Raw genomic sequence first — 26685 nt, forward strand, 5'->3', positions numbered from 1 at the left:
ATAGTAAATGTTGTGCAGCCTTCTCTCTGCCAAAGTTGGGACTGTTCAGTTCCTCTGTCTTAGTTCTGCTAATAGGTAAGATGTTCTTCATTTGGATGTTTGATTATCTTAAAGTGAAGCTGGATAAAGAAGCCTGTTTAACACTTGCTTCCTGCCTCCTTCTAGCATAGTTTATCTGCAAGCAGTGTTGCTAAGATGCCCAGGTGTTTCCCCCATATTTTCCATTGATGAGCAAACAAGAGAACTCTTAGTAACCAAAGTGTATGTATATCTTATGGGAAATAGGATTGATATGAAGCAAGTGTGGCCTGCTGGTTACAGCACATTACTAAATAAATCCATTCGTACAGAGGCAGAGATAACCATGAAGTTAATCACAACCAGGCACCTAACCAGAATACATATAATTCTAGCATTAACCTTAAGTAGTTGTGGTTAACATGATTCCTATATTCAGATACAAAACCTGAATCTTTGAATACACTAGTTTAAAATGTTTTGAAAGTCTGTTTTTTAAGTGTATGTGCAAGGAGAACAGGAGGTCAAAGTCTGAAAGTGAGTAGTTAATGGTGTCTCCCATCCCGGGTAAGCAAACAGACCCAGGTGCAATTTCTTTCAGAGGAAGGTGGATCACTTCTGATCTGTGTGACCTTCAGGTTACTTTTCTTCAGTTACTTAAGAAGTGCTAAATTATTTCTTCCCTAGCATGTGTCTCTAACAGATTTTTATTTTTTTGTCAGTACGTAAACTGATTTTGTGGAAGCAGAAATGTCTTTAGTCTTAGGTTAGCCTATTGCAGAGTATTAAAAAAGTTGTTCGAAAAATTTTATTACAGAGAGATAAAGCCAGACCATAGACTATTTGCTACATAAATTAAGGCTCAAAATACATGGGCGTAATAAAAGTACTGTGTATTTTGCAGTGGACTAATAAGATTTGATGGTCTTCCTGGTGGACAGCTGCATTTTATTACTTGGATTAAATACCAACATAGAAATGTTACATGCAGTAAAGGATTTAATCATGTTAACAAATAGTGGTGCACAGAATTGTGTAGTTTTTCTTCAAGGAGGTAAGAGGGTATTCATCTCACTCATATCTTTTCAACAGGAAACCAAGTAAGGATTTGAATTAAAAGCCAAGGTTTTATCTTTCTTATTTGAACGCACATTTTTCAGTCTTTGCCAGATTAGTGAGTTTGACTTAAGTATTGAAGGATAGTAATAGTTTTGATTATTAATAATTTAATATTGAAAAACAAACTTTTAATGACTTCTTGAATGAATGGCTTCTTCCTGTATCCTTAGGTTTGGCAGAATATTTAATATCCTTTAGCTTGAAGATCTCTTTTGATTTGTACTACAGCCATGACTCAAAGCCAGGAATGCAAAATTGCTGCATCTACTATTTGGAATGCTGCATGTCAAGGAAAGGCTGTTTGTTGTGTGGAAAAGTATTCAAAAACTTTCCTGTTGTGATAATTACAACTTTATAAATGTTTGGTTTCTTTTTGAGACTTCCAGTATGGAACTTTTTTCTCTAATTATCATTTTCAGATGAAACTATATAAAGCCTTTGACTGTAATATGAGGGCAACTGAGACAAGATCTTGTACTAACACATTCTTCCTTCTCTTAAAAAAGCTAATATTTAAAATTGAGAAAATGCCATTTGCTTTGATGCTTTACTTATTCTAACAGTAGTGCTGGTAGTGCACTAGTGCTAGGTGCTACTTTACTTACTAACTAGTGTCTTTATTGTTGCCTTTTGCCCTATGAAGTGCATGGACGTGAGGGAGAAGAGGAAGAAATGGGGTAATTTTGAAGAGTCAAAATAATAATCTGTGGATCTATAGTTAGTCTTTGTCATATCATCTATGTTGCTTGCTTAACACAGTGTTAATGACACAGTCCCAAAAGACGTGATTCAGAGTCCTGCACATAATAGCCTAAGCTATTTCTTCTGACAAGTCTTTACAGATTAAGTGTCAAACCGCTATTGGAGGCCTTCTAAAGTGTTGTTAAACTGTGTAGTTTAGATGCACTGGTATGTCTAAATCTGATGATAGAATTTGTCAGAAGACTAAGTGGTGCCTTTATTTTACTTATGGAAGTGCTAGGTATGAAACACATATTGGGAGGAAAAAATGAACTATGCATACATGCATAATTTGAGGTTTATATCAAGATGTATGTGAGCAGAAACTTCTGATACTCATCTCCATTAGTGTCTGGTGTCTGTTATCAGGAGGGTAATAAAACTGATCTACACGAGCAGTTCCTTTGTCTTCATTGTGGCTCTCTGGGAAAGTTGCCATCTATCTTGTTATAATCTAGATCCACATGCAGAATGTGTTGTAGCAAGAGCTAAGGGGTAAAAACTAATGTGAACTGAGTAAGAAGGATGACAGTAAGACTATTGTGCAGTGATGGGATTTTGCAATGTGTAGTTTCTTTCACTGTGTGCAATAATGTCTGCTGAGTGTAGCTCTTTTTTTTTCCCCTGTATTTCCCTTTCCCTATTTTAAAGGTTTGTTTTTCTTGTTTTTGCCTGGAACAGGCAGAATTAATTTCATTAACTATTTATTGAAGTTCTCACCATCATCCTGAATTTAATGAACTTATTTTTTTGGATGTTTAAAGTGGAAAGCAAAACAGACTTAAAAAAATGTGAACAAATGCCTTTCATCCTCTTTAATCAGCATTCACTTAGATAGCTTTCTGTTAAAATTATTTATTATTTCTCCAGCCTCTACATAGTACTTCTTTCTGCTCCCAAGAAGATTTCTTCTTAAGGAGAGTCATATGTCTGCATCAGTTAGTTTAAAAGCACCAGCCATACTTTCACACTTTGAAATGTGTAGCAAAAATGAAGAAGAAAGAAATGCATTCCAAAACAAATGCAAATTATGTTGAATTAAGCAGTTACTGACATTTACTGGCTCTGTAGGACCATTCAGAGGATATTTATTTATTTACTTCTATGGATGCTTTGCAGAATGCATAGCCAAAAGCATTTGTCTTTGAAAGAAGAATACTTTGCATAGTAAGTGGTATCATATCACTAGTGCAAACATTTCACAGTGAAGGCTACCAGAATTCCATGTATGATATCTAGTGAACATTCGGTTTCCTTCTTCTATCTTTTTCATAGTTCCCTTCAGTGCATTACTGTCAAAGAATAATCTGTAGAAAGTAATGAGGGTCGGAATTTAAAGTTTCAGAGATTTATGGGGAGGGTGAATTACTGATCTGGGACTCTAGAATTCTCCTATTCCAGCTACAGTAGATTATTTAATAATGAAAACTGTAGGCTTCAGCTCATAGATTGGAAAATTAATCAAAATATTAGTGAGAAAGGATAGATAACCTACTTTATAGCTCCTGTAGTAAAAAATTGTATCATGATATATTGCCTGTCTTGGAGCTCAGTGCCTATTTATTTTGAGATATTGATTTGAAGACCAATTGTGACAGGGAAAGTCAGAGAGGAGTATCGTAAACCTAAATGTTTCTATTAATACTCAGGTGGTTGCTGGAACCTAGCTGCTAGGTAGACTTTATCTGAATTTATTGTTTCCTGTAAGAAATACTCAGTTTTTACTGTGAGCTCACTATGCAAATGTTCTTTCTACTTGATATTTGAAGAATCTTTTCCTGACCTTACTTTTACCTCCTTAATCCTTTATATTGATATATTGTTGAAAACTTTTCTCCTGTTTATGAAATAGTTGTTCCTCTTGATCAGAAAATCTGCTTCATTTTCTGAGCCATTTTGCTAAGATGGGAGGCTTGAAGATGAAGCAGTTCTGTTTGTGAAATTGCAGCTTTTAAAGCAAACATTGAGGTTGGGCATTCAGAACAGTTGCCCTCCCAGCTGGTGGCACTGTTTTAGCCCTTGTTTTGAACAGCATGTGACACAGTCTGTGGGGTTGAAGTGCCTTCTGTATTTCACAGAGGCCCCGTCCCTGGAGGTGTTTAAGACCAGGCTGGATGAGGCTCTGGCCAGCCTGATCTAGTGTGGGGTGTCCCTGCCCATGGCAGGGGGGCTGTAACTAGATGATCCTTGTGGCCCCTTCCAACCCTGACTGATACTGTGATATAGATGTGGAAAGAAGGGTCCAAAGAGCAAAGGGACCCTATCTCTTGTAAATCCCCATTTCCTGCCTGTAGTAACAGACTTTGCTCTTTCACAGAACTAGAGAGATACTAGAGGAGTATTCTGTGTATGTATACTTATGTGCTTTCTAGGTGATAACAGAAAGACTTGATCCTACTCTCATTGAGACAGGTAGCAAGACAACTGGATCTCGGGCTATTGTGTTGCTGGCCTTTGCATTATGGGCTGTTCATTTCTTTAAGTGTGTCAGGCCTGAAAGCTTGGTGTCTTAACCATGCTTAGAGTATAGTAGGTAGAGAAAATTATATAAATAATTCTGGCTGTGAGGAGCATAAGGTAGTAATCTCAAAACAGATCTACATGGATTTCTGCAGAGATTTGGTAGACTAATCTATGTGCAGCCTGAATTCTGGCCAGTTTAGGTTCATGTGAAATGGAAGAAAGAATGGCCACATAACTTTGCCATCTCAAAATGTGTACATTTGGTTTCATTTCAATGAATGCCCTAAAAGCATTTATTTTAGTGGGCATTTATTTTATTTTATTTATTTCCCCCCTCCCATTGTGTGTGGTTGGTAGGGGTTTTCTGTATGTCTGGTGTTTTGTTTTCGTTGGTTTTGTTTTATTATTGGTAGCCTGTACATCTCCCTTTCTGCAAATGAAGGCACAACAAGCATTCTTGGGTAATTGCAATGCTGCCTGGGATTTCCCTGGGAGTGCTTGATATTGGTGTTTTTTTCAAGCCTAGACAGATGCCATTAATAAAGTATATGAGATGAAGGAGAAATGATAAAGTTTTGTCAAACTGACCTTTTTTTTTTTTAAATTTCCCCCCCAAGTGTCATTTGACAAGTTCTCACTCATTTATACCTTTGGTAGCATCTTTTGTGCTGTAAATATGTCACCTCCTGGCAATATGCTCTATGAAAAAAACTTCTTTCAAAGACCAATTTATTATAATTATGTTAATGGAAGTATTTTTGAGTGATGACAGTTGACTAATCAGGATGCAGGTCATTCTTTACATTATGATTAGGAGAGATCGAGGGCTGCACACAGTGATCCATAAAATTCCATCATGCTTAACTGCTCCTTCTCATACCTGTATTTTTCATCAGACTGCTAACATGTGCATGATGTCTTTATTCCCCATGATTTTGAAGTGAAGGAAGAAAAGCAAAATGCAAGAACATCTTCAATAATATTTTGCTTTATAATCTGGAAGCCAAAAAAGAAACATGCATAGCAGAAATTCATGTGATATCCACTAAATGTGTAAGACTATTGTTTTCCTCAACAGAATTAAGTTTATACTAAATTTATGGCACTGTTTGCCTTGGGTATCTGCATCAGAATTTCTGTGAATTTTCCATTTGTGAATAACCTTGCCCACCATTGTGTTTTTGTGGAGATACAGTTCAAGAGATGACAGTTGTAGTGACAGATTGTATGGAAATACCAGTTGGGTTTCATGATTCAAAGACAAAAATGAACTATAACCAAGTTACTGCTCATGAGTAACAGATGAAATTGCATGAATTACCTAGCTTAATGTGTTTGTTTCTTTAAGTCCCTCTGGTATTGCCACTTTTTAAAAGCAATTTTAGTGTTATTGCCTTGATAGGTGTATTGATTTGAGGAAAGAAATTGCAACCACGAAGTTTATTGTAGAAGTCCTCTGAGTGATTTGTTTGTTACACTGTTTGTCATGAATAGCATGGCCCTGCTTAACACTTACACCATTTTCTTCCTTAACATCGCACACAGGATGTTTAGTAAACTTGTTTACATTTTCCTAAATCAATTTTAAAGCTTTGGGGTTTTTATCAGTCTTTCTACATGACAAACTTTCTAAACAAAGAAGGAAATTGCTGTGCATAACATTGTTGGAGATTATTTCATGTCAAGGGAGACAGGTGTTTGTGAAAATTATTTCTAACCCTGAAGTTCTTGTCTGTCTTAAAAGTTCAGAGTAAGCTTCAACTGTTTAAAATACCTGTACCTAGAATGGAGAGAGAGAGGATAAAAGGATAAAAACCTTTCTACTGTCTATTCTGCAAACTTCAGTAGGTACTGCTTTTGTAATCTCACTATAGTCCAGTAGACCTACAGATCTTGTACTGTCCTTTTCTAGTTGGTCATCTTGGTTACCAAGACAAGGGATAGCTTTGAGAAAAAGGGAGGAGTTGTTTTTACAATTGGAAATTGCCATAACCCTTACCTGGGTGTTAATTTGTACATCCTGGAGTACTCAATTTCTTTCTTCTGTGTTATTTTTTAAAGTTATTTCAACTGAAAAACAAGTACAAAGCACACCTATTCCTTTCTGTCTTGTCTGCCTCTCCCCCACAGTTACTCTTAGTCCACCATCCTCTCCCTGTTCCAGCTCGTGTGTTACTGTAGAAATGACATCATCTGGTGCAGGTAGATGCTGCCTTCAAGATTTGCAAGATATACTCACACTTTAGGTGGTTGAGTGGGTGCTATTACTGAAGATTTGATTATACTTTACTCCTTCCTCCCCTTCCCTTCTTCCCTCCCCATTATTTATTTGCTTATCTTTCCCTTTAATTCTTAATGTGTTTATAAATAGACCATCAGAAGTTTACTGGTGCTGTAGAGGTAGTTTTATTCCTCTTTGAGCCATGAACTCAGAAGTCATCTTTTCAAAGAAAATTTCCAATGTAATGTACCTATGAGTAATGATGTTCCTTTGAGTTTATATCGTAACTTGACAAGTTGTTTCGATGACACAACTTTAATGAATGAATGCGTCATTGAAAGAAAATGGTGGGAAAGTTCTTACAGCAGATATTTTGAGAACTGAATTATTAGGTAAAGGACTTAAAGTTTACCTTAAACAGACAACTCTGTTTCTACAACTTAAATACATTTTGAAATTGCAGTTTTTCTGGAAACATCTTTTTGTTATCTTCTCCTTACCACTCTACATTTAAAGTCATTTGTCTGAAACCTGGAATTTAATTTTATGTACAGAAGTCAGAAATTATTCTTAATACATAGAATTCTGTTTCTGATGGTTTATAGAATCCTTTTTTTTTCAGGAATAGATCAATTACAGTCGCACAGTGTGTCTACAAGCTTCTTCCTATTGAGTGGGTGCTGGAATATTTGCATAGTGGGAGAAGAAATTGAACAGCTTGTCAGAGAGAATGATTCTAGTTGTCTTTGTTTTGTCAAGCCAAATAAATACTATAGTACTTTGGGTTGCTGTTACTTCTGGCAGAGGTACATTAATCGTAGATTGATTCAAGCTGGAAGGGACCTTTAAAAGGTCAGCTCATCCCTGCTCACTGCAGGAGGGTTGGATATCTTCAACTAGGTCAGGTTGCTCAGAGCCCCATCCAACCTGATCTAGAATGTTTCCAGGGAAGGGGTTCTCTGGGCAACTTGTTCCAGTGTTTCACTACTTTCATCATAAAAAAACAACCAACAAAACCACCTTCCTTAGATCTGCTCAAAAATTGCCCCAGCACATGTGCTGGACCTTACACTTGGCAAGGTGGGTAGGAAGCTGACATACAGAGTGGCATAACAGAAATTGTCGTGCCTATGCTGGATGGGTTTCAAGAGGCTGACATGCATGTGTGCAAATACATCAGTGAATCTAAAAATTGAAATTTTTGTGATCAGCAGCTGGAAATGGAAAGAGCTGACCTCTCCCCCCCCTACCATCTAACACTTAAGCAACAGGAACAGAAGGTCTAAAGGCCATAGAATACATCTTGCTGTGCCTTGGTTGTGGCCTGTGGTTTTTTTTTTGTGTTTTTTTTTTTTTCAAAGTCTTGGTTTTTGGAAAATGTAGTTGGCCTCCTAAATTGCTGTCTTTGTGTAGGCAAAGCTTCTCAGTGCTGTGTAGGAATTTGGTTTCCTGAAGTGTTCACAGAGCTGACAGTCATTTAATGTGACCATATAAAACACCATTTCTCATGATGCTTTTTCTTAGCTTTGTAGAGGCTTTGACAGAGGCATTTCTGAAGTGCATTTGTACCTTTTCCAAATGGCATTAAAAATGTTGGGGGGGGGGGGGCACATACTGCAATTTGTCTGCTTAAAATTGCCTGACAGAAGTGATAATACCTTAGCTGAAGCTCTGAGCCTCTGGTGGTGGGAGAGAAAAGAACGCCTGAAATGCTCCCAGGATTTCCAGCGCTTCCTGATGTACACGAATTCCTGTCACGTACAAGGATGTCAGAGGTGTTTGTTCGAGGGGGGAGAAAAGGAACCGAATGGCTCTCTTTAGTAGGTGCTTGGTTGTGCCTGTAGTTTAGCAAGCTCGATTTAATTTTAATTCTGTTAGGTGTGATGCTGGCTCTACACTGCACCAAGAGCTCTTTTAAAGCGCTACGTGAAATTTTATGAATTGAGACCGACTTTAAAAGAGGGTGCAGACGTGCTGCTTAGATCTTGAGCCCAGGGAAGTATGTTGCATCTGACAACACTCATTGCAAGTAGTGTTTTCTTCAGTGACTTTCTGGTGTGAATGCTTCCTATAAACTTTATTTAGAGAAATCCATATATGTTCTCTGCAGTAAATGATTTTAAAATGTTCTGCAGAAATACATTTTGGACTGCTTGCAATTTTTTATCTCCTTGTGCTGAAGTCACTTTAAATTCGTCACCCCAGCTTCTAGAGTCGTCAGGCAGAAATCATTCTGGGAAGGTAGGTGAGTTGCTCCTGCATCAGTTTTGCTTAAGCATACTGAAGACAGCCACATATTAACATGTAGTAATGAAACCTGTTGGAATTTTAGAGGAGCATCTAGTCTCTTTGATCTTGCTAACGAGCAATGATTCAAGTGCTACAGATTGTAAAGGATCTGGTGTCCCCAGCAAGACGGAGAACAGATGCTGCCAAGAAAGGTAAGAGCAGCAAAGGGAGATATTCAGTGTTCTGAGTAATTTACTGTAAATCAGAAATATTTTGGAGCTCAGTTGTAGTTGAATTGTGTACTTAGAAATGCTATTTGTTGTGGCATGTACAGCTGCCATAATTTGGCTTTGAACTGTATTAAGCCTAATTATTATCGTTTTGCAACTGCAGCTTTCCCAAAGAGAATCCTGATGACGTTTATGATGCTAAAGATGGAGTTAATGTCAGCATTTGTAACTGCTACTGTTGTTCTAAAGATCTTACTCTTATATTTCAGTAGTAAAAATTGCTTGTCCGGATAGCTCAGGCTGTGAAAACAGCAATCTTACTCTGTGGAATAGTTTTGAGAGTCTTAATATACTAAATGAAAATAAGAGCAAAAATAGCCTTCTTTAGTGCTTATGGAAATGAGTCTGAAAGTACACAGCTGCACTGCTGTTTAGGTTTTACAATTAGATTATTTCTAGAGTACAACTAACTTCAAAATCTGAAATGGCTCTTGCAAGTGTACAAAACATTACTTGAAATACTCAGTTATTGTTTGAAATTAATTGATGTTAAATGCTTTTCTCGTTCTCTTCAGTATGTGGAATGTTTGTTGGTTTTTCTTTGCTGAAGTAATGCCATCTTTTGTGGTATCTGGCATACTTATCTAATTAGAAACAGATAAACTACTCTTTTTTTCCTCCCTCATTTTTGCATCTTAATTATTTGCAGTTGCTGAGTGCATGGTTTTGTAGAGATGTCTTAAAGTTGCATTCCTTTCTTAGAGAATTAATTTTCTATGACCACTTCGTTTTGTATTGACTAGGTCATGAATAATTTAGGATCCACAGCATCTGTGTCTGCCTGTTACTATGTCATTGTTCTGTTCTGCCCTTAACATGGAATGTGTGGCTATAGGCAAGTACCTTTATTTTCAGTCACTCATCCAATAACATCAGGCTGCTGTAATTAGTTAATGAAACATCTCTCTGAGAAAATGAAGTAAGCAAAGGTAGAATTATTATTATTTTATTCTGACAAAAAAAAAGGAAGCCATGAATTTAATAAACCTGAGCTTCCTAATTAGTACTTCAGATTTTACAGTGGTTGGTTGAGCATCCTACCCACAGTTCTATAATTTCATTAGAGTGAATGGCTTGATTTCAGTTCTCTGGTCACTTGTACATGTTCTGATTTGTGTGCTTACGCTCCACTAGTTACAGACACAAGTGAAGGGGACAGGAGTTCTACTTCTTTGTTCTGTGTGTAGTTATCCAGTTAGGCTTGATTTTTGTAGAAGTAGTGCAAGAATTGGTTTAAGAGAACATGCCCCCCCCCATAAATATTGCTTATCAGAACAGATTTAGTGGAATTTGCAGGGAAAGGCTTAGTTGTAAAACTTTGTGGGGTTTATGTTTTGGTTTCCTTTTTTCTCTCCTCCCCCCTTGTTGTTTTACTCACTCGTTAAAAGACAGTTTTGAGTAATTTTTGGGGTGGCATTCTCGAGCTGCTAGTAAGTGAGCTAATTAGATGTTAGCTCTTACAGAATTTGGTGGTACACTTTGACAAGCAATATTAAGATCTTAAAAACAACTCGATCATTCTGAAGAAAACATTTGCAAAAGATGAAAAAAGGCTGTCAGACTTCTGTGATAAATACAGCAATTTAAGTAGGCATTATTGTGATTTTTGTTGTGTTGGAGTTTTTTTGTGTGTGTGGTTTTTTTTTCCCCCTCACAGCATGCAACATTAGGCATCTGGTCTATGTGAATAAGTGTATTCTACAGAAATGACTCAGTCTCATTATTGTTTTCATAAAATGGAAAAATGTATTTGTAAAGGAGATGTTGCCAGGAATCCCAGTGTGACTGTGAGGTGAATTTGCTGAGATAGGAGGGATGATACGTGAAGTGTTTACCAATGTGTTTTCAAATCAGTGTTGGTTAATGGTAAAGGTTTTTAATCCTTCTGTGCGTCCTCTTAAAAAACAAGGTGGTTGTTAGAATCAAATTTGTTGGGTAAAAGTATGAAATTCATTGCTTTGACTTGGGTGAAAAATTTCTGTAAATTCTCTATCCCTTGTGAAAAAACAGGAACTCAAGAAATTGAAATTGCAAATAACCAAGCAGATACTTGCAGAGGGGTTACTGCATGTGGGGAGTGGAAGAAGAGTGTGGCTTTCAACAGGCTCCTAACTTATACTTGGGAGACAAATGTTACAAAGCAGCATAATGTATTAATTGCAGATTTCATGTGTAGTACCTAGTTTAAAACTTTCCTTCTTTGAGTGAAGGTCCTAACCATAGAAATATTTTTATAAATAGTGCACAAGGTTGTAAGGGAAGGGATTTCTCTGGCCTCCAGTTTCCTCAACATTTATTTTTGAGGTGAGACCTGGAAACACAATTCTGCTATCCAAGGGAGTGTCTTTCTGCCTCTCTGGTTCAACAACAGAAGCTTGTTATGAGGTTGGCTACTGTGGTGAGGAAAATTCAATTCCTGCAGAATGTTGTTTAAAAGGGACGTACTTACCAACGCTTCATGGGTTGAGATGTGGTTTTTTGGTGTTTGTTTTTTTTTTACAGGCCAGAGTTTGTTTTCATTGTGGCCATGACCTATGCCACTAGTTAAATTCGACTTCATTTTTTGTATCAGCAGACTGTGGTAAATAGGTGGTTTACAAGTACAAGACAAAATCCTGCAAATTGGCTGTTTGTGTATGAGTATCACCTTGTCTCTCAGTTGCAAGTCCTGTGGTTATGAATTTGTCTCCAGTCTTTGTTGAGCCTGACATCAGAAAAATCTTTCTCTAGGTCTCTGGTTTTTGCCTAGTGATACATGCCATGAGGTAAAAGTAAGTTTGGGTTTATAGTGTCTCACATTTTAATCCTTGAATTATGTAATCCTTTGGAATTTGTTGCATGTGCATGCTTCCCCCCTCCCTGCCCCTTTCTTGCCTCCTTTTTTTTTTTTTTTTAATAAAAGGAAGAAACCCACCCCATAATTGTGTTCCATAGTCTGCCAATTGCAGTGAAAGCTAAGTGTGTAGAGTTTGCTGTTTGCTTTTTATGGTTTTTAGGAAACTCTGTATCCTTACCATATTCATCAGGTCAGTTAAAGGAAAAAATTGCTGCTAGTCCATTTATTATCAAAGTAGTAACTTTTTACATGCTCTGTAAGTTTGAAGATGTAAAGCAAGAGAAACTAGGAAGAGGTTGCCATTATTTTATTTCATATGACTTCAATTTCTGAAGTAGTTTATGAAATGGAAAGTCTGTCTTTGGACAAATTCCTGAATCATGGCAGAATGGAGTACTCTTATCAAGAGTTCTAATTCGAAGCCAAACATTTCTCAATATCTGAAACCTTTTTGAATTTTTAAAAATGTTGCTTCTCAGAGAAAGCCATGTAGAGATAAATCTATTAATATTTTTTTTCCATCACTGAAATCCTGGTTAAAATCCAAGTTGCTTAAAATTAATAAAGAAATATTCCTGTTTACTGCCTGCCTTCTTCCTTCCTTTTATAGGTGATCACAGTAGAACTTAAGTGGCAGCATTACCTTGATGTTAGAACATAAAAAGAGATGTTGTATTGAAATAACTAAATCCAAACCATAGAATTAAAAGGGCATGCAATGGTTTAGTGTCAGAGATAGATACGTGAGAGAACTTTGGTTTGAGGTTTTTACATATTTCAAGAGATAGCATTGTTTGGTCTCTTCAGTATTTGGACTGTAAGCCAAAGATAATGCCCATCAAGAATCCCATAGATTTCCTTAGGGGGTGTATCTTACTGCAGCCTTTGAGGTTTTTGAAGCTGATGATATCTGTAAGTTTTGTCAGAGGTAGATATGGAAATAGGAGCCTATGAGGTATGTAAACCTTGGGTCTGACAAGGATAATCATGCTTAAATGTGCCAGTAATAGCTCACACTTTAGAAGTTACTGCCTGAACTCATTTGCAGATGGTACGTTGGTAGAACCTTGTATTTCAGACTTGGACTTGGCAAGAAATCTGCTGTCTTCTTTTGGTTTATTTCTTCTGGAACAGACTAAGTTGATCAGTTGCAAGGTGGAGAAAAGATAAAGGTCCCACCCACATCAAGTAGCCATGGTATTTTCTCATTACCTTTAGTGGTAGCAGAGGAAAATATGCTCAAATGCATTTCCTCAAGACAGCTAGTGAAATGGTGGAAACTCTCTTCACGGTCTCTCTCAATTTTGTTTTGTTATAATGTCTTTGCACAGGAGGCTGAGAATTCTGCCTTTTGCAAGAAGTTTCGGGGTAACCTGAATTCCTCCCTCCCCCCCCCCCAACTTCCTCCTTCAGAAATAATTCCATACATTTTCCATTCTATTTCTTAGGATTTTTTCTAGATTTAATATTTTAAGTGATTTATTTAATAGAGGGGCCATTTCCTCCACTTCCTGAATTTTGGGGTGGATTGGGTTTTCTGTGTGTGGTGTTTTGTTTGTGTTGGTTTGGCGTTGTTTTTTTGTTTTGTTTTTCACCCCCAGTGTCTGAAGGAATTTTACTCACTGCTTTAGAATTGTCCCTCATTTAAATACACCACAACACTATGTAGAAAATGTCTATATAAAGGCATGCACATGTGCTGACTGACTGCAGTGAGCAGCTTAAAGCTTGGAAAGTTCTTGAGCAATTTCTGGGAGAAGTTCTTCGCTGTCATTGGCCATCATCTCATCTGTGATAAGCTTGGCCCAAGTTTTAAAGTTTCTGGCATACATCATAGCCCAATGTACACCTTCTGTGGGTTTGTGTGTGTTTGGTTTTTTTTTTTTCCCCCCCCCCCTCTTCAATCCTGCTCATAGCAGATCCTCATTCCTTTTCAGTCACAGGATAAGCTCTTGGTTCTTTTTACCAGGCTCTTGATTTGCCCCTCAACAGGTTTTATGGAAGAACTGTCATGATAACTAGTATTTTTGGTGTAATTGGATTGAGCAAGTGACATTACAAAAGCATATGCATGCTATCCTATGCAAAGGAGGAACAAGTTTATTTTTCTGAAGAAAGCTCTTCTTCCTCCCTTTTACTCTTGAGCCAGAACCAAAATATTGAACAAATTAGTAATGCTTTCAAAGATTGCTTATATTTATTTTTGCCTCTATCTTTGGTGTCAACTTACTATATCAGAACTTTTTCCTGGGGCCCAGATCTTGAACATTTCCTCTCCAGCTAATCATTTGTTATTTTCCAGAAAAGTGAACACAGACAAGGACTGGATAACTTCTGGAGACTTTTGATTTTTTTTAATTTATTTTACATGTTGTGAATGAGACTCAAGTGGTGTTCTGTATAAAACCAGTAGATGAAGATTTTTTTTTCACATGTTAAAAAAATAAAATCAAATGGATTTCAAAACTTTAATGTAATTTCTTTCTCCTTCCTGAAGCTTCTTCAAGAATTTTTTCCAGTTTACATGATTTCATTATCTGTAGAGTTTTCCTCAATCTTTTCCTTCAAAAACAATCACTTCTCATACATGCACTGTCTTTCGATTCACAAAACCCCCCATTATTTAATGATATATTAGGTTGAAGGAACTCTAAGAAGAGCTTTAGTTACCTAAACTGTATCTAGGAGGTAGAAAATAAGTCTTCTCATTCAAGTGTATTTAGAAAAGCAGTTGTGAAAAATTGATATAAGGACTCTGATCATATAGCGTGGCCTCTTGCTCCAGAACAGACTATCCACTATAGCAGTTCCTCTGTATAACCACTGTTACTACAGTTCATGTGTATATGAATCAAGTTGGTAGTCATGAGAATTTTACAGATGAAGGGATACTGTTATAATCTAGGTTGGGTATTTTAAGCCAAGTTCTGGGAAGCAGTAAAGGTTTTCTAGTCCTATACACCTGTTCTCTAATTACTTTTTTTTAAGGTGGAATGGACAGGAGAGAAGAGCAGTTTATTTCTCATGAGGTCAGAATGTGAACAAACAGTAAATTTAATTTGTTTATTAGTTCAAATAACAATTAACTTGGCAAGCTCTTCAGTGAGCTGTCAAATCTGACAGCAGACAGTTAAATATTTTTGTCTCATTAGATATGAAATTCTGCCCATGGCAGTCAAGATAATTTATTGCATTTTGCAGGTCATCAGCCCATACACACTGCTTCAATTCATTATTTAGCATGGCTAAGTTTCTACTATTGTAACAAAATTTATTTCAACAGGCTCTACTGACATTATTACATTTCTGTTAAAGTTAGGCCTTTCAGCTGTGGTTTCACAAATAATTAATGCTAGCACAAATGACTTCTCTCAGAGATGTGCTCCTGCCTTCCTTCTGAGAGCTGCTCATGTTTCCTCATCCCAATTCAAATTCCTGTAGAGCTTCACAGTCATTCATATAGTCATACAGTGATTTGAAAAGGGAAGCTGAGGTGAATTAAACTATAACTTTCTTATTGAGCTAGTTTTAAGCTTGATCAATTTATCCCGTCCAGCTGCTGATGCAGGTTCACCTGTGTGCACCAGCTCAAGGCATAAGCCAGCACTGGGATGTGGGTAAACGCATGTGGGTTGTAGCACCAATCTGTTACTTCAGCAGAGATGTTGGCTGATACTAATGGCAGCATAATGATTACCCAAGCAAGCGATAGTATAGATGGATCACTGGATGACTGGACACTCAGTGACTCAGCTAGAGGAGATTTTTAACTGAAAATACTCTTTCTGTGGCTGCTCTTCACCATCTCTGTGAATAGTAATAACTTCCATGGGATATGCGTACATTATGGCTTTTCTGTTGCATGTATTATCCTGACAATTTTTTGCCTTAAGCTTCTTTTTAAGGTAGTTCATTTTTATTCATGTCATGCCAGATGCAGTCATTAAGGAAGGTCACAGTGCTGCTTAGCCATATGTAGCTATCAATGACTGACTTCAGTGTCTGTTTATTTGGTCTCTGATTGTTGGGTAGGTAGCATCATTTAATGAAGTACTTAGATGCTATAGCTTGGGAGTTGATTGATGGTTCAGAAAATTAATATAGATCAGTTGAATTTGATTCAGCTGTAGAGAAACTACAGGAAGGTGAAGTGGTACTTGTTCTTTCTTCATGCCATAACATTAGTTAACGGAAATAAGCTAACTTAAGGAAAACACAACAAAGAAATATGATCTGCAGCTTCATACCACACTTTGTTTTTCCAATACGTGTTGGTGTTTTTTTGGGGTAGTGGGACCCTACGCCCACAAGTTGTCAACTGCAGTATTCTCAATAATCCTTAAATACAACTTCAGGTTTCTTCTTTGTAGCATATGGAAAATGTGGCACCTTTACATAAAGTATTCCCATCTAAAAAAAAAAAAGTAGGTTTGAAAAAGAATGAAGAGTAAGAAACAGGGCAGTAATGTAACAGGGGAAAAACCACAACGGGTTCATGGTGATGTTTCTGCTAGATGGGACTAAAGTTCAGTTGGGTATGAATCAGCACAGCTGTGTTAGCATCAGTGAAGCTGATCTCTGTGTTTGCTTTTGTATGTTTGTGGGCTCTGTTATGTTTTGTGGTGTGGGGTTTCTTCCTATCTTTTTAAAACCCCACCCACAATAAAAAAATTTCAAGAAAAAAACCACCATATTGTCTCTTTATGGTGTTTCTTTGTGGGATTGTGTGTGTTTGTATGTAGCTACAGAGTTCTCAGTTCTTTTCCTGTAAATGAAATGGAACATTTTGAAAAATACTAGAAAGGCTGAGTATGTTTTGGTTGTTTTGCTTTGGCTTGTCTTGTTGTTCTGTTATTTACTTATTTATCGGTATTACTTGATAGACTTGCTGAATGCTGTGGTGGTTTTCAATCCATCCAAGGATAGTCAAATATAAAGTAATAGTGAGCTGCAAATCCTGGCCTAGTTTCACTGCTGTTGCAAGAGTCTAAATGAGCCTTTCTCCTTCAGCTTACGCAAAAACCCCAACAACCAAAAACATATACCAAGAAGCAAGCAACATGCAAGCTAGAAAGACTGCATGGGGGTATATGGTTGTAAGTTGCTGTTTATCCTCTTTGGTACTAGGCTGTCTTGTGGTTTTAAATCCTACAGATGGTGGGATGCCCCACTGTGGCCTTCAGAGCTTTTTCTTTCTTCATTTGTGCAAAGCATGAGAGTGTTGCTGAGCAGTAGCAGCAATACTTGCAACCTGGCCCTTGTGATTTCACCATAGCAGAGGCAACCTGGCCTCTGGGTGGAAAGACCAACTGAAAACAAGGTGACTTCATTATGTTTCTTCAGAGAAGAGGAGGATAGCTATGTGTGGAGAGTTAGGGATTCATTCAAGTGTTTGCTTAACATTTCAGACAGTTAACCACAGTATCAGTCAGGGTTGGAAGGGACTACAAGGATCATCTAGTTCCAACCCCCTGCCATGGGCAGGGACACCCCACACTAGATCAGGCTGGCCAGAGCCTAATCCAGACTGGTCTTAAAACACCTCCAGGGATGGGGCCTCAACCACCTCCCTGGACAACCCATTCTGGGGTGACATAGTTTTGAGTTGGTAGGACGAATGTATGTTGATTTCTGGTTTCAGCGATGCTGCGGTCGAGATGAAGGTTCTGGTTTGCCCGAGGCATTTATCCAATATATTTGTAATAGCGATCTGTAAGAGAGCTTGAGCCCGATCTGAACACAGAGAATGTTTTGTGTCCCATGCCTTTTCTTCTGTAGCTGCTTTTGTATTTCTATCACATGAATTTCACAACAAAGCCCAGACATTTTAGGTTTGGATTTGCAGACCTTTGAAAAAAGGCTGGAAAACACTGCAGCCAGGATCTAGGAAACCAAGCCTCATTTCTGCCTTGTATTTTCATGGGTCAGGTGAACATATTTTTTCTGATGTTGATTTTGGTAAGATCATGACAATTATGCCTACACTATTTTCAAGTATGTACAACTTTGTTCTTGTGGACTCCTAAAGTATCATGTTGATATCCAATACTACAAAGCATATTTTTTCCCCCCCCCTTAAAGAAAATCTTGGGGTAACACAGGGGATTATCTAAATTTTTTTTTTTGGCCATAAGTTGCTGAGTTTCCGATATTTTATCCTCGAGAATCTGGAATCTAATGTAAAATATGAATGTTAGCATCAGTGTCCATGTTTAGTTGTGAAGCTTGCATGGAATTTATTTAATACACTTACAGCTTAAGAAGGTGACAGTTTCATTTCTTCAGTTGCAGTGGATTGGAATAAGCCCCAGTGCAGACATAGATGCTAATAAGATTATTTATATTTAATAACTTAAAATGTGGTGAATATTTCAGTGTGACAGGTTCTCAGCTGGACATTTTGTACAGCAGCAAACTATTGCAGTTGGGTGGCTTAGATGGTGTTTTTGTGTAGGTTGACAATTCACAATTTTCCTGGACATCTAATTTGTCTTCTCCAAATTATTTTATGTCCTGTTGAGCTTCTAGAGCTCTTGGTACAGCTCATAAGCAAAGCATCCAGACTTCTCAAATCAGATAACAGCAAATGAAAATAGAGGTTTCTCAGTGGAATAAGTTCCTCTGTTTTGTCCTTGTTGCAAGTCCAATCAGCTTCTAAAAGAAATCCATAAAAATGTTAATTTGAACTGAATTTCTAGATCAAACAGAGAACTTAAATGTCAGTTAATTAAATTCTTGGTGGAAATGAAAAAATAAGTACACAGATGCCCAAACTGCTGCTGTCTCTTTGCTGATAAAGCAGCTAATGAAGCATTTTCTATCGATACTTGGAGGGGCACGTCCTCAGTGGGAATGATTTGCTTGAGGAACAAACCCTGCTACCTTCTGCATCATGTCCCAGGTGATGTAGGTTTCTGTTTTCTACTGCTGTCTTTTGTAGCATTATTACATGGCAACATCCATTTTCTTTTCTTTGAGTATATGGATTGCACATGCTGCTCTCTAGGGGAAGAGTGCAATGCCCATATGAGTGTCAGCGTTGTTAGTCATGGTCCCTTAACTCTTATGAGTGCATTATAGGTCTTGGAACCTGCCAGATGTGAGGGCTCTCTATGCACATGTGGGCTTTGTTGGAAATCGAATCTGAGACCACTGGCAATAGCTCTTGTGAGCAGGTTCTGCCCATCTGGAGAAGCTCATTAATATTCAGCTTGTAGACTTCTTTTGATGCTCCTGTTTGTCAGCTATCGCTGCGGTACTGCTGCTGGGTTGCAGGTGTTTTCTACTGCCACTTGAAAATAGCTGAAGTGCATACTTAATGTGGAATGTGCTGTTTGAGCAATAAATCTACAAGAGTTATTTGAAGAGTCATGTAGGATTTAATTTTGCCTTTAGTCTCTGGGTGTTCTGAAGACTTCAGGGGGTGTGTAGCTTTTAAGCCAGGTATGATCTTACTGCTCCTATTTGAAACCACTTGTCTTTGGGGAGTGAAAGTGGTTGATATGTCTCTCTCCCTTCCTACTGTATGTGTGGCTTTTTGTGCATGATGATGGTTTTTTATTTCACTTTTCTTTGAAAAACAACCTTTTGCTCTAGTTTCAGAATGACATTATCACAACACAGATGCTCTGTTCCTATTGTACATTATCAGGGGCTCTTTATGTGGTAATCTTAATGCAGATGTTAATTAAACATAAATAGTATGGGAAGAAAACAAATACTTTTATTTCCCTTTTGTTGCATTGAAAATAGGTTTCTATTTAAGAATATAAATATTGAGGGTGTTGTGTGGGGGTGTTTGTGGTTTTTTTGGGTTTTGGGGGTTTTTTTGCCTTTGTTGTTTGGTTGGTTGTTGGGTTTTTTTTTCCTCTCACCATTCATGTCACAGTGGTATCTATTATCTCTGCACCTTCATCTCCTTTCAGCAGTGTAAGCATCAGGCTATGTCTGAATGTGAAATGTTCAACAGGTACTTTTTTTTCTGTCTGTTATTTATCCAGAAGCAAGTGGCAGAGGCCTGTAAGCTATGGTTTAATCAGGTTGCACAAAACTTTCTGCATCTATTGACTGGCAAATATTTTTATTCCCTGAAAATACAAGTGGAAAATATTTTGCTCCTGTTTTTAGATGGGATATATTTTCCTTTGGGGATCTACCTAAGGTACCAGATGAGATTGATATGCAAGTGTTTGGGGGTTATGGGGAACCCAAGTATGAAAAGGCAAGTTTCACCATGTCTGCTAGTCTACACTATGTGTTGGATTTTCCCTTGCCAAATAGTTTGACTAAAGGGCCTCTTTTTCCTGCCAATTTTATATCTCTCTGGGGTTTTTTGTTTGTTTGTTTTGTTTTGCTTTTTTTAAAAACATGTTCTTTAGAATTTTAGTATCTTTGGTTCACTGATTCCTGTCACAATGGAATTGGAGCTTTTGTTGGTAAGCCTTTTGAGTGGGAAATAGCAGTAGTCTGAAGGAAAGAGTTATAGTACAGTTTACAGGTCTCAACTGGAATGTGAGAAGTTGCCTTGATCTGAGACTTCCTCTTTCTGATATCAAAGGGAATTCTGTTTGTACTGGTGAAGGGACTTTTGTAACATGAATATACTGTGATCTTTTGTAGAGAAATATTCTGTTTCATTTAAAGACACATTGTTTGGATTAGTGGAACAATTCTGCATCATTTACAAGCCTTGGGTGTTTTTGGGATGCTTCCAGGGCTTGCCAGTGTGTGATGTACTGCTGATTTCAGGTGTTGCACTTTGCTGTGTGACGGATAAATGGCTGCACCATTCCTCTGTGTCCTAATTTTTCTCCTTCCCAAAAGAAAAAACCTGACTAATCCGTCTCTTTTTCTGATGACAGCTGTACATTGAAAAGACTTTAACACATTTAGAAAAATTTACACATCTATGCTGCAGCTGCATCAAGTTCAGGAGCTGCCATCTCTCATCTTGCAGTAAAAGAAAATGTGTTCACAGACAGTTGTGTGGAGCGTATTACACAAATCAAAGATACACAGATCAATAAAAATGTTTTTGTCAGTTCTGTGCTATGAATTAGTACCCTGGTTAGGCTTTGAAGCATGTGGGATGAATGCTAGTTTGGAGCTTGCCAAATCTATAGATGGAAAAAGAAAAGGAAAAAAAAAGAAGCTACAGACTCCAATTCCCATTACTATTTAGTTTATAGGCATTGGAATGACCTTCTAAACTGTGCAGTGATAATTGCCTGTTTTACATAATGCGTAAAGCTTCACAGAAGAGTATTTGTAGTGATGGAACATGTATTAACAACCATTGTCTGGTAACTAATAAGAATGTAAAGCCGTTCTATAAATAGTGCAGATGGGCTCTAAAGGAGAAAATGAGCAAATATGCTTAGGCAAATCAAGGGACGACTGCCTGTGCTGAGGCCCGTGCTGTGTGTTTAACAGCAGCCTGCGGACTGTGCTTAGCAAGTAGCATGGCACTGTAGTACTAGATTGAGAGAGGAAAACCAAGGGTCCAGCATCCCTCCTTGTTTCAGCAGGTTTTTCAGGCTAGATCAAATCTTGGCCTTACTCTTTGGGCAGGACGTATGTTAGACCTAGGAGTGCATTGCACAGTTTGTCATCTGGAAGGCATCGAGTTTTGCATACTTCCATGTTGCTTCCCAGTCCAAACTGAAGACAGCCGATAGAGATGGTCTGGAGATTTAGAATACATAGAATACACCAGGTTGGAAGAGACCTTCAAGATCATCGCGTCCAACCCATCAACCAATCCAACACCACCTAAACAGCTAAAGCATGGCATCAAGTCTCCTCCTGAAAACCTCCAATGATGGTGACTCCACCACCTCCCCAATCTAAACTCTTCCAGTCTAAACTGAAATGCTATATTTAGAACTGGAACACTGGTAGTCTTTCTACCCTAGATTTCTTTAGAGTAGAATTAACCAGGTTGGAAAAGACCTTTGAGATCATCAAGTCCAACCTATCACCCAACACCATCTACTCAACTAAACCATGGCACTGAGTGCCTCATCCAGTCTCCTCTTAAACATCTCCAGCGATGGTGACTCCACCACCTCCCTGGGCAGCCCATTCCAATGGCCAATCACTCTTTTTGTGAAGAACTTCTTCCTAACATCCAGCCTAAACCTCCCCTGGTGCAGCTTGAGACTGTGTCCTCTTGTTCTGGTGGTGGTTGCCTGGGAGAAGAGACCAACCCCCATCTGTCTACAACCTCCCTTCAGGTAGTTGCAGACAGCAATAAGGTCTCCGAGCCTCCTCTTCTTCAGGCTAAGCAACCCCAGCTCGCTTAGCCTCTTCTCACAGGGCTTTTGCTCCAAACCCTTCACCATCTTTCTTGCCCTTCTCTGGACACGTTCCAGCAAGTCAACATCTTTCCTGACCTGAGGGGCCCAGAACTGGACACAATACTCAAGGTGTGGCCTGAGCAGTGCTGAGTACAGGGGCAGAATGACTTCCCTGTTCCTGCTGGCCACACTATTCCTGATCCAGGCCAGGATGTCATTGGCCTTCTTGTCTACCTGGGCACACTGCTGGCTCATGTTCAGCCTCCTATCAACCATACCCCCAGGTCCCTTTCTGCCTGGCTGCTCTCTAGCCACTCTGACCCCAGCCTGTTTTATGTTGGATAGTGTGTCTTAATGGTTTGGTTTTGTTGTTTGTGGTAGTCTTTTTATTTGTTTGTTTATTTTAGGAATAAGAGGAAGCTCCGATAGGTTTATATTTTGGGGGCAGAAATGGGATCAAGACATTATGCATTAATGTATTGAAGACTGACATGTATGACTTGTGTTTGTATATGCTGAACCTCGTAAGGTTAAGTGTTAATTTCATGGGAGAGTTTCTTGTTGGCAAGGTTGTGATAGGAGGGGCTAGAGAGGTGGCCTTTGTGAGAAGAGGCGTGTGCCTTCTCCTGTGTTGGATACAGCTGGTTTGTTTGCTCCAATCCAGACCCACACATTTGCCAAAATTGAGCTCATCAGTGTAGCTGGTGACACCTCTGAGATAAGATACTTAAAGATCCTGAGGTTAAAAAACATGGTGCAAAAGCTGTGAGAGGAGAGTGAGTAAAATGTATGGGAATCAACTCTGCAGACATGAGGGTCAGTGAAGAAAGAGGGGGAGGAGCATCTCCAGGTGCCAGAGCAGATTGCCCAGGAGGCTGTGTTGAGGCAGGTTGTTCCCCTGCAGGCCACTGAGGATAATAGTGGAGGAAATGCCTGCTGTGAAGCCTTTGGAAGACCCCACCTTGGAGCAGGTGGATACGCCATGAGAGAAGCTTCAGACTGTGGAGCCCATGTTGGTGCAGGCTTCTTGCAGGAGCTATGGCCCCTGGAGAGGAGATGACACAGGAGCAGGTTTTCTGGGAGGAACAGCTTGTGGGAAGGACCTACACTGGAACAGGTCATGGAAGACTGTATTGTGTGGGAGGGACCCCATGCTGGAGCAGGCAAGAGCGTAAGAAAGAATGAGCAGCCGAGATGAAGTGCTACAAACTGATTGCAATCCCCATTGCCCATCCTCCTGTGCTGAGACCAAAGGAGTGAAATTGAGCCCAGGAAGAAGGCTTTGGTTTCACTTTCCAATTCTGTTTTTAATTGTCAATAAATTAATTTCCCTAAGCCAAATCTTTTGCTTATGAGGGTAATGATTAAGTGATCTCCCTGTCTATCTTGACCCATGAGCTTTTAAATCTTGTTTTCTCCCTCTGCCCTATTGAGTAGGGGGAATGAGAGCAGCTCAGTGGGCATCTGGCAGTCAGCCAGGGGTCAACGTACAATAGTGATGCTGAGGATGTGGACAGACTTAAACGTTGCAAGCATGTGTTCCTGCAAGTTCTCTCCAGAGCAAGTTCCTTTAAACTGTCAAGCATCATCCAATTCAGCAGTTTTGTTTTCGTTGTTGTGGGTTATGATACCCTCACATGATCCTGTTTACCAGCACAGCCCAGAGCAGTAACTTCCAGCAGAGCTGAAGACAAAGAGCAGTGACGTGTTCAATGTGCTCTGCAAATTCAGGACAGGATGTCAGATTGATACCCTCCTCCTACATTTTCCTTTATGCTCTCTTAATGTACCAGTAGATGTCTATATTCAAAACATGAATGAGCTTGTCCAAAAAAATTGCCTTCTTAACATTCCAACTACCCATCTGTATTAACTGATTCTGAAACAGTTGTTTACTGGTATGCCACTGGATCTTTTTGAACAACTTTAGCTGTTAAGTATTAGAATTTCTGAAATCATTATTGCCATTAGGAAAACTCCACAGATTCTTGCATCCTAGCTACCTAAATGGCTTGATATGGGAAGCTTGTAGAAGAGACAATCAAATTAGAATTGATGGGAATACATTTGAATGTGAGTGGCTTGCGGGGAGAAGGAGCAGGTGAATGGGGGAGACCAAACATTTGATATATCTTTAATGTTCCTGCTGCTGTGGAATCATTTAATGGTGATTTGGTCTGGGCTTTGTTTATTTGTCTAAGCTTCCTTTCTTGGCAGTTTCTGATTCCTTTTTAATTTAAAACAACTTTTCTGCAGTATTTTGTATGAGCTTCCCCTCTCCAACATATTTTTGCCTGGCTTTTATCTGTCGCACACTTTTCATTGCACTTGCTTACAGATAGTGTAGCTCCTGATCTGTATGCTGTCCTTAGTGATTAACTTAGAGCTACCTAAAAGGCAGCTATAGCATTTTTTAAAAATAAACCAATTTAGAGTCACCTTATTTGTATCCCTTTTATGCTGATAAGGTTTTTCACAAGTCTCAGTTGTGTGGGCTTTGAGGAGTAGCTTTGTTCTCTGTTATGGAGGTTTGCCATTCAGGAAGTTACTTCTAGTTCAGTGGACCTCTTTACACTAACTTCTGGCACAGCCGTGTGTCCTATTTCTTCTCCCACTTTCTAAACCTTTGTGGTTGTATTGCCTCCATATTCATGGAAACTTCTGTGACTTTTCCTTTACACTTCATATATTCTTTTGTTTTAATTTTGTTTCAGCACTGTTTGTGTATGCAGCGAGATACAACACCCTGCCAGTCTGAGGTGCAGGTGTGAAGAATGAAAATGGGTACAAGGTAGTGGGAAATCTGATGCTCAGGTCTCGTGGAATTAGTTGTATAACAAGGTAGTAAACACTTAGAGCAGCTCAGTATTTTTTAATTACTTTAGTTTTTGCTTATTTATAGTTTCATGCATGAAAATACCTATTAAACAAGGTATGGTTTTAAAATCCTTTTCTAGGGACTTTAGGCCACTTACTGATCATGACCACTGCACACCTTAACTTCACAGCTAATTATATTCTGCCAGTTTTGTAGATATCCTCTTAAAATGCTCTTCCCTAAATAATGCATCATACTTCCTCTCCTCTTCTCCCCTGCCTTGTTTACATTTGTACTTTTCATTAGGTAGGACTTGTAAATTGTCACTCTTCTGCTGTTCTAGTCTCAGAACGTGTTATATTGACAGAAAGCAATTACACAGGTCGTTGCCTCTTTACAGAATGTTGTGTGTCAGGGTACAGGTTGCAGTATCTTAAGCTGTGCTATAGCAGTTAGGCTCTGCTGCCATCAGCCCTGAAATTCTGGCTGCTGTAGAGATGTTACATCCACAGCAGATGAATAGATTTGGAACACTTAGAACAGTGGTAGCATTTTGTTATTCTACTAAATAAAAAATATTTGGTGGGAAGACCTGATTAGTTGTCTTGTAAATCTGTGCATTTGTCTTCTACCTTCACTAAAACTCCTTGCAGATCTGTCTGACAAAACTGTGACTGACTTTGTGTTGGGTGAAATGCCTCCTCAGCTCAATAGCACCTGAAGAATAATGGCTACTTGTGTGAGTGTTTCAATCAGAACTTCCCTGAGGTTGTGCACCTGACTCATTTTTCAGAGAAACCCGTCTGCAACACGTGTCTGAGATGGCTTGAATGTTACCCTGGGATTAAACAGCCTGTTGTATCTCGGGTACAAAGTACTTTCTGATATTTTTTCTTTCCTGCATTTTTTTGTAGCACACATTATCACACTAATGTGAACTGTTGGTCCCTATTGTCAATTTTGGGTTTCCTGAGCTCTTCCAAAACAGCAGGTGTTGGCAAATAGAGTATGAGTAATTTTATAGTCTTCAGGAGCCACACCCCTTGTTCTTTCTGTGCTGGGGACGAAAGTGAGATAGGGAAGGAATAAAAACAGTGATCAGAATTTCTAGACTGAGTGCAGTAAATTTTGTATGGTGGCTAACACACACCAAAAGTGGTAGCCTTTAGTGTGGATTATGTTAAACTAAATTTGCAGTGAAAATGATCTCTGTCTTTTCCCACGCTGAGTTCTTTTGTAATTTTTTTCTGAATTTGCTGTTGTAACAAGAAGTTTGCTGTTAAACTAAACCAAATTCAGAAAAAGTTCTAAAACAGGGAAACTTGATAGAAGGGTTGATGAAAGGCTATTGGATTTTCATCAGGTTTGATGCCACTGGAGTGATAACTCTTATTCAAAATGCTGTAACTGAAGCGACATTTGTTATGCTCAACCTCATAACTTCCTATCCTATTGCAAGACCTTTCAGGAATATCTTTCAAGATGTGATGCCTTATTTTACTGCATTACAGTTCCTTGTTTCAAGGAAATACCATGGCTTTCTCTATAGTAATAGAAAAGATGGGATTTTAATGTTTACTGAAAGTGATACCTTCAGTGGTAGGAGAAGAGGGAACAACAATTCATAATCAAAATGCATTCCCCCCCTCCCC

The 26685-nt window shown here is 38.6% G+C and overlaps 1 protein-coding gene across 3 annotated transcripts in view; it reads left to right on the forward strand.

The window, feature by feature from the left end:
* USP6NL (USP6 N-terminal like) overlaps positions 1 to 26685 on the forward strand; it is a 134987-nt gene that overhangs the window by 14940 nt on the left and 93362 nt on the right. The window contains exon 1 of one of the 3 annotated variants that reach the window (XM_054178499.1): positions 8849 to 9003. The exons of the other annotated variants lie outside the window; for them this stretch is intronic. Within the exon in view, the coding sequence (XP_054034474.1) occupies positions 8931 to 9003 (73 nt within the window). The 5' untranslated portion in view covers positions 8849 to 8930. Of the gene's footprint in view, positions 1 to 8848; positions 9004 to 26685 lie in introns of those variants that run through there. 3 annotated transcript variants of the gene reach the window in all.

Source organism: Dryobates pubescens, chromosome Z (assembly GCF_014839835.1).
Source record: "Dryobates pubescens isolate bDryPub1 chromosome Z, bDryPub1.pri, whole genome shotgun sequence".
Taxonomy (NCBI): domain Eukaryota; kingdom Metazoa; phylum Chordata; class Aves; order Piciformes; family Picidae; genus Dryobates; species Dryobates pubescens.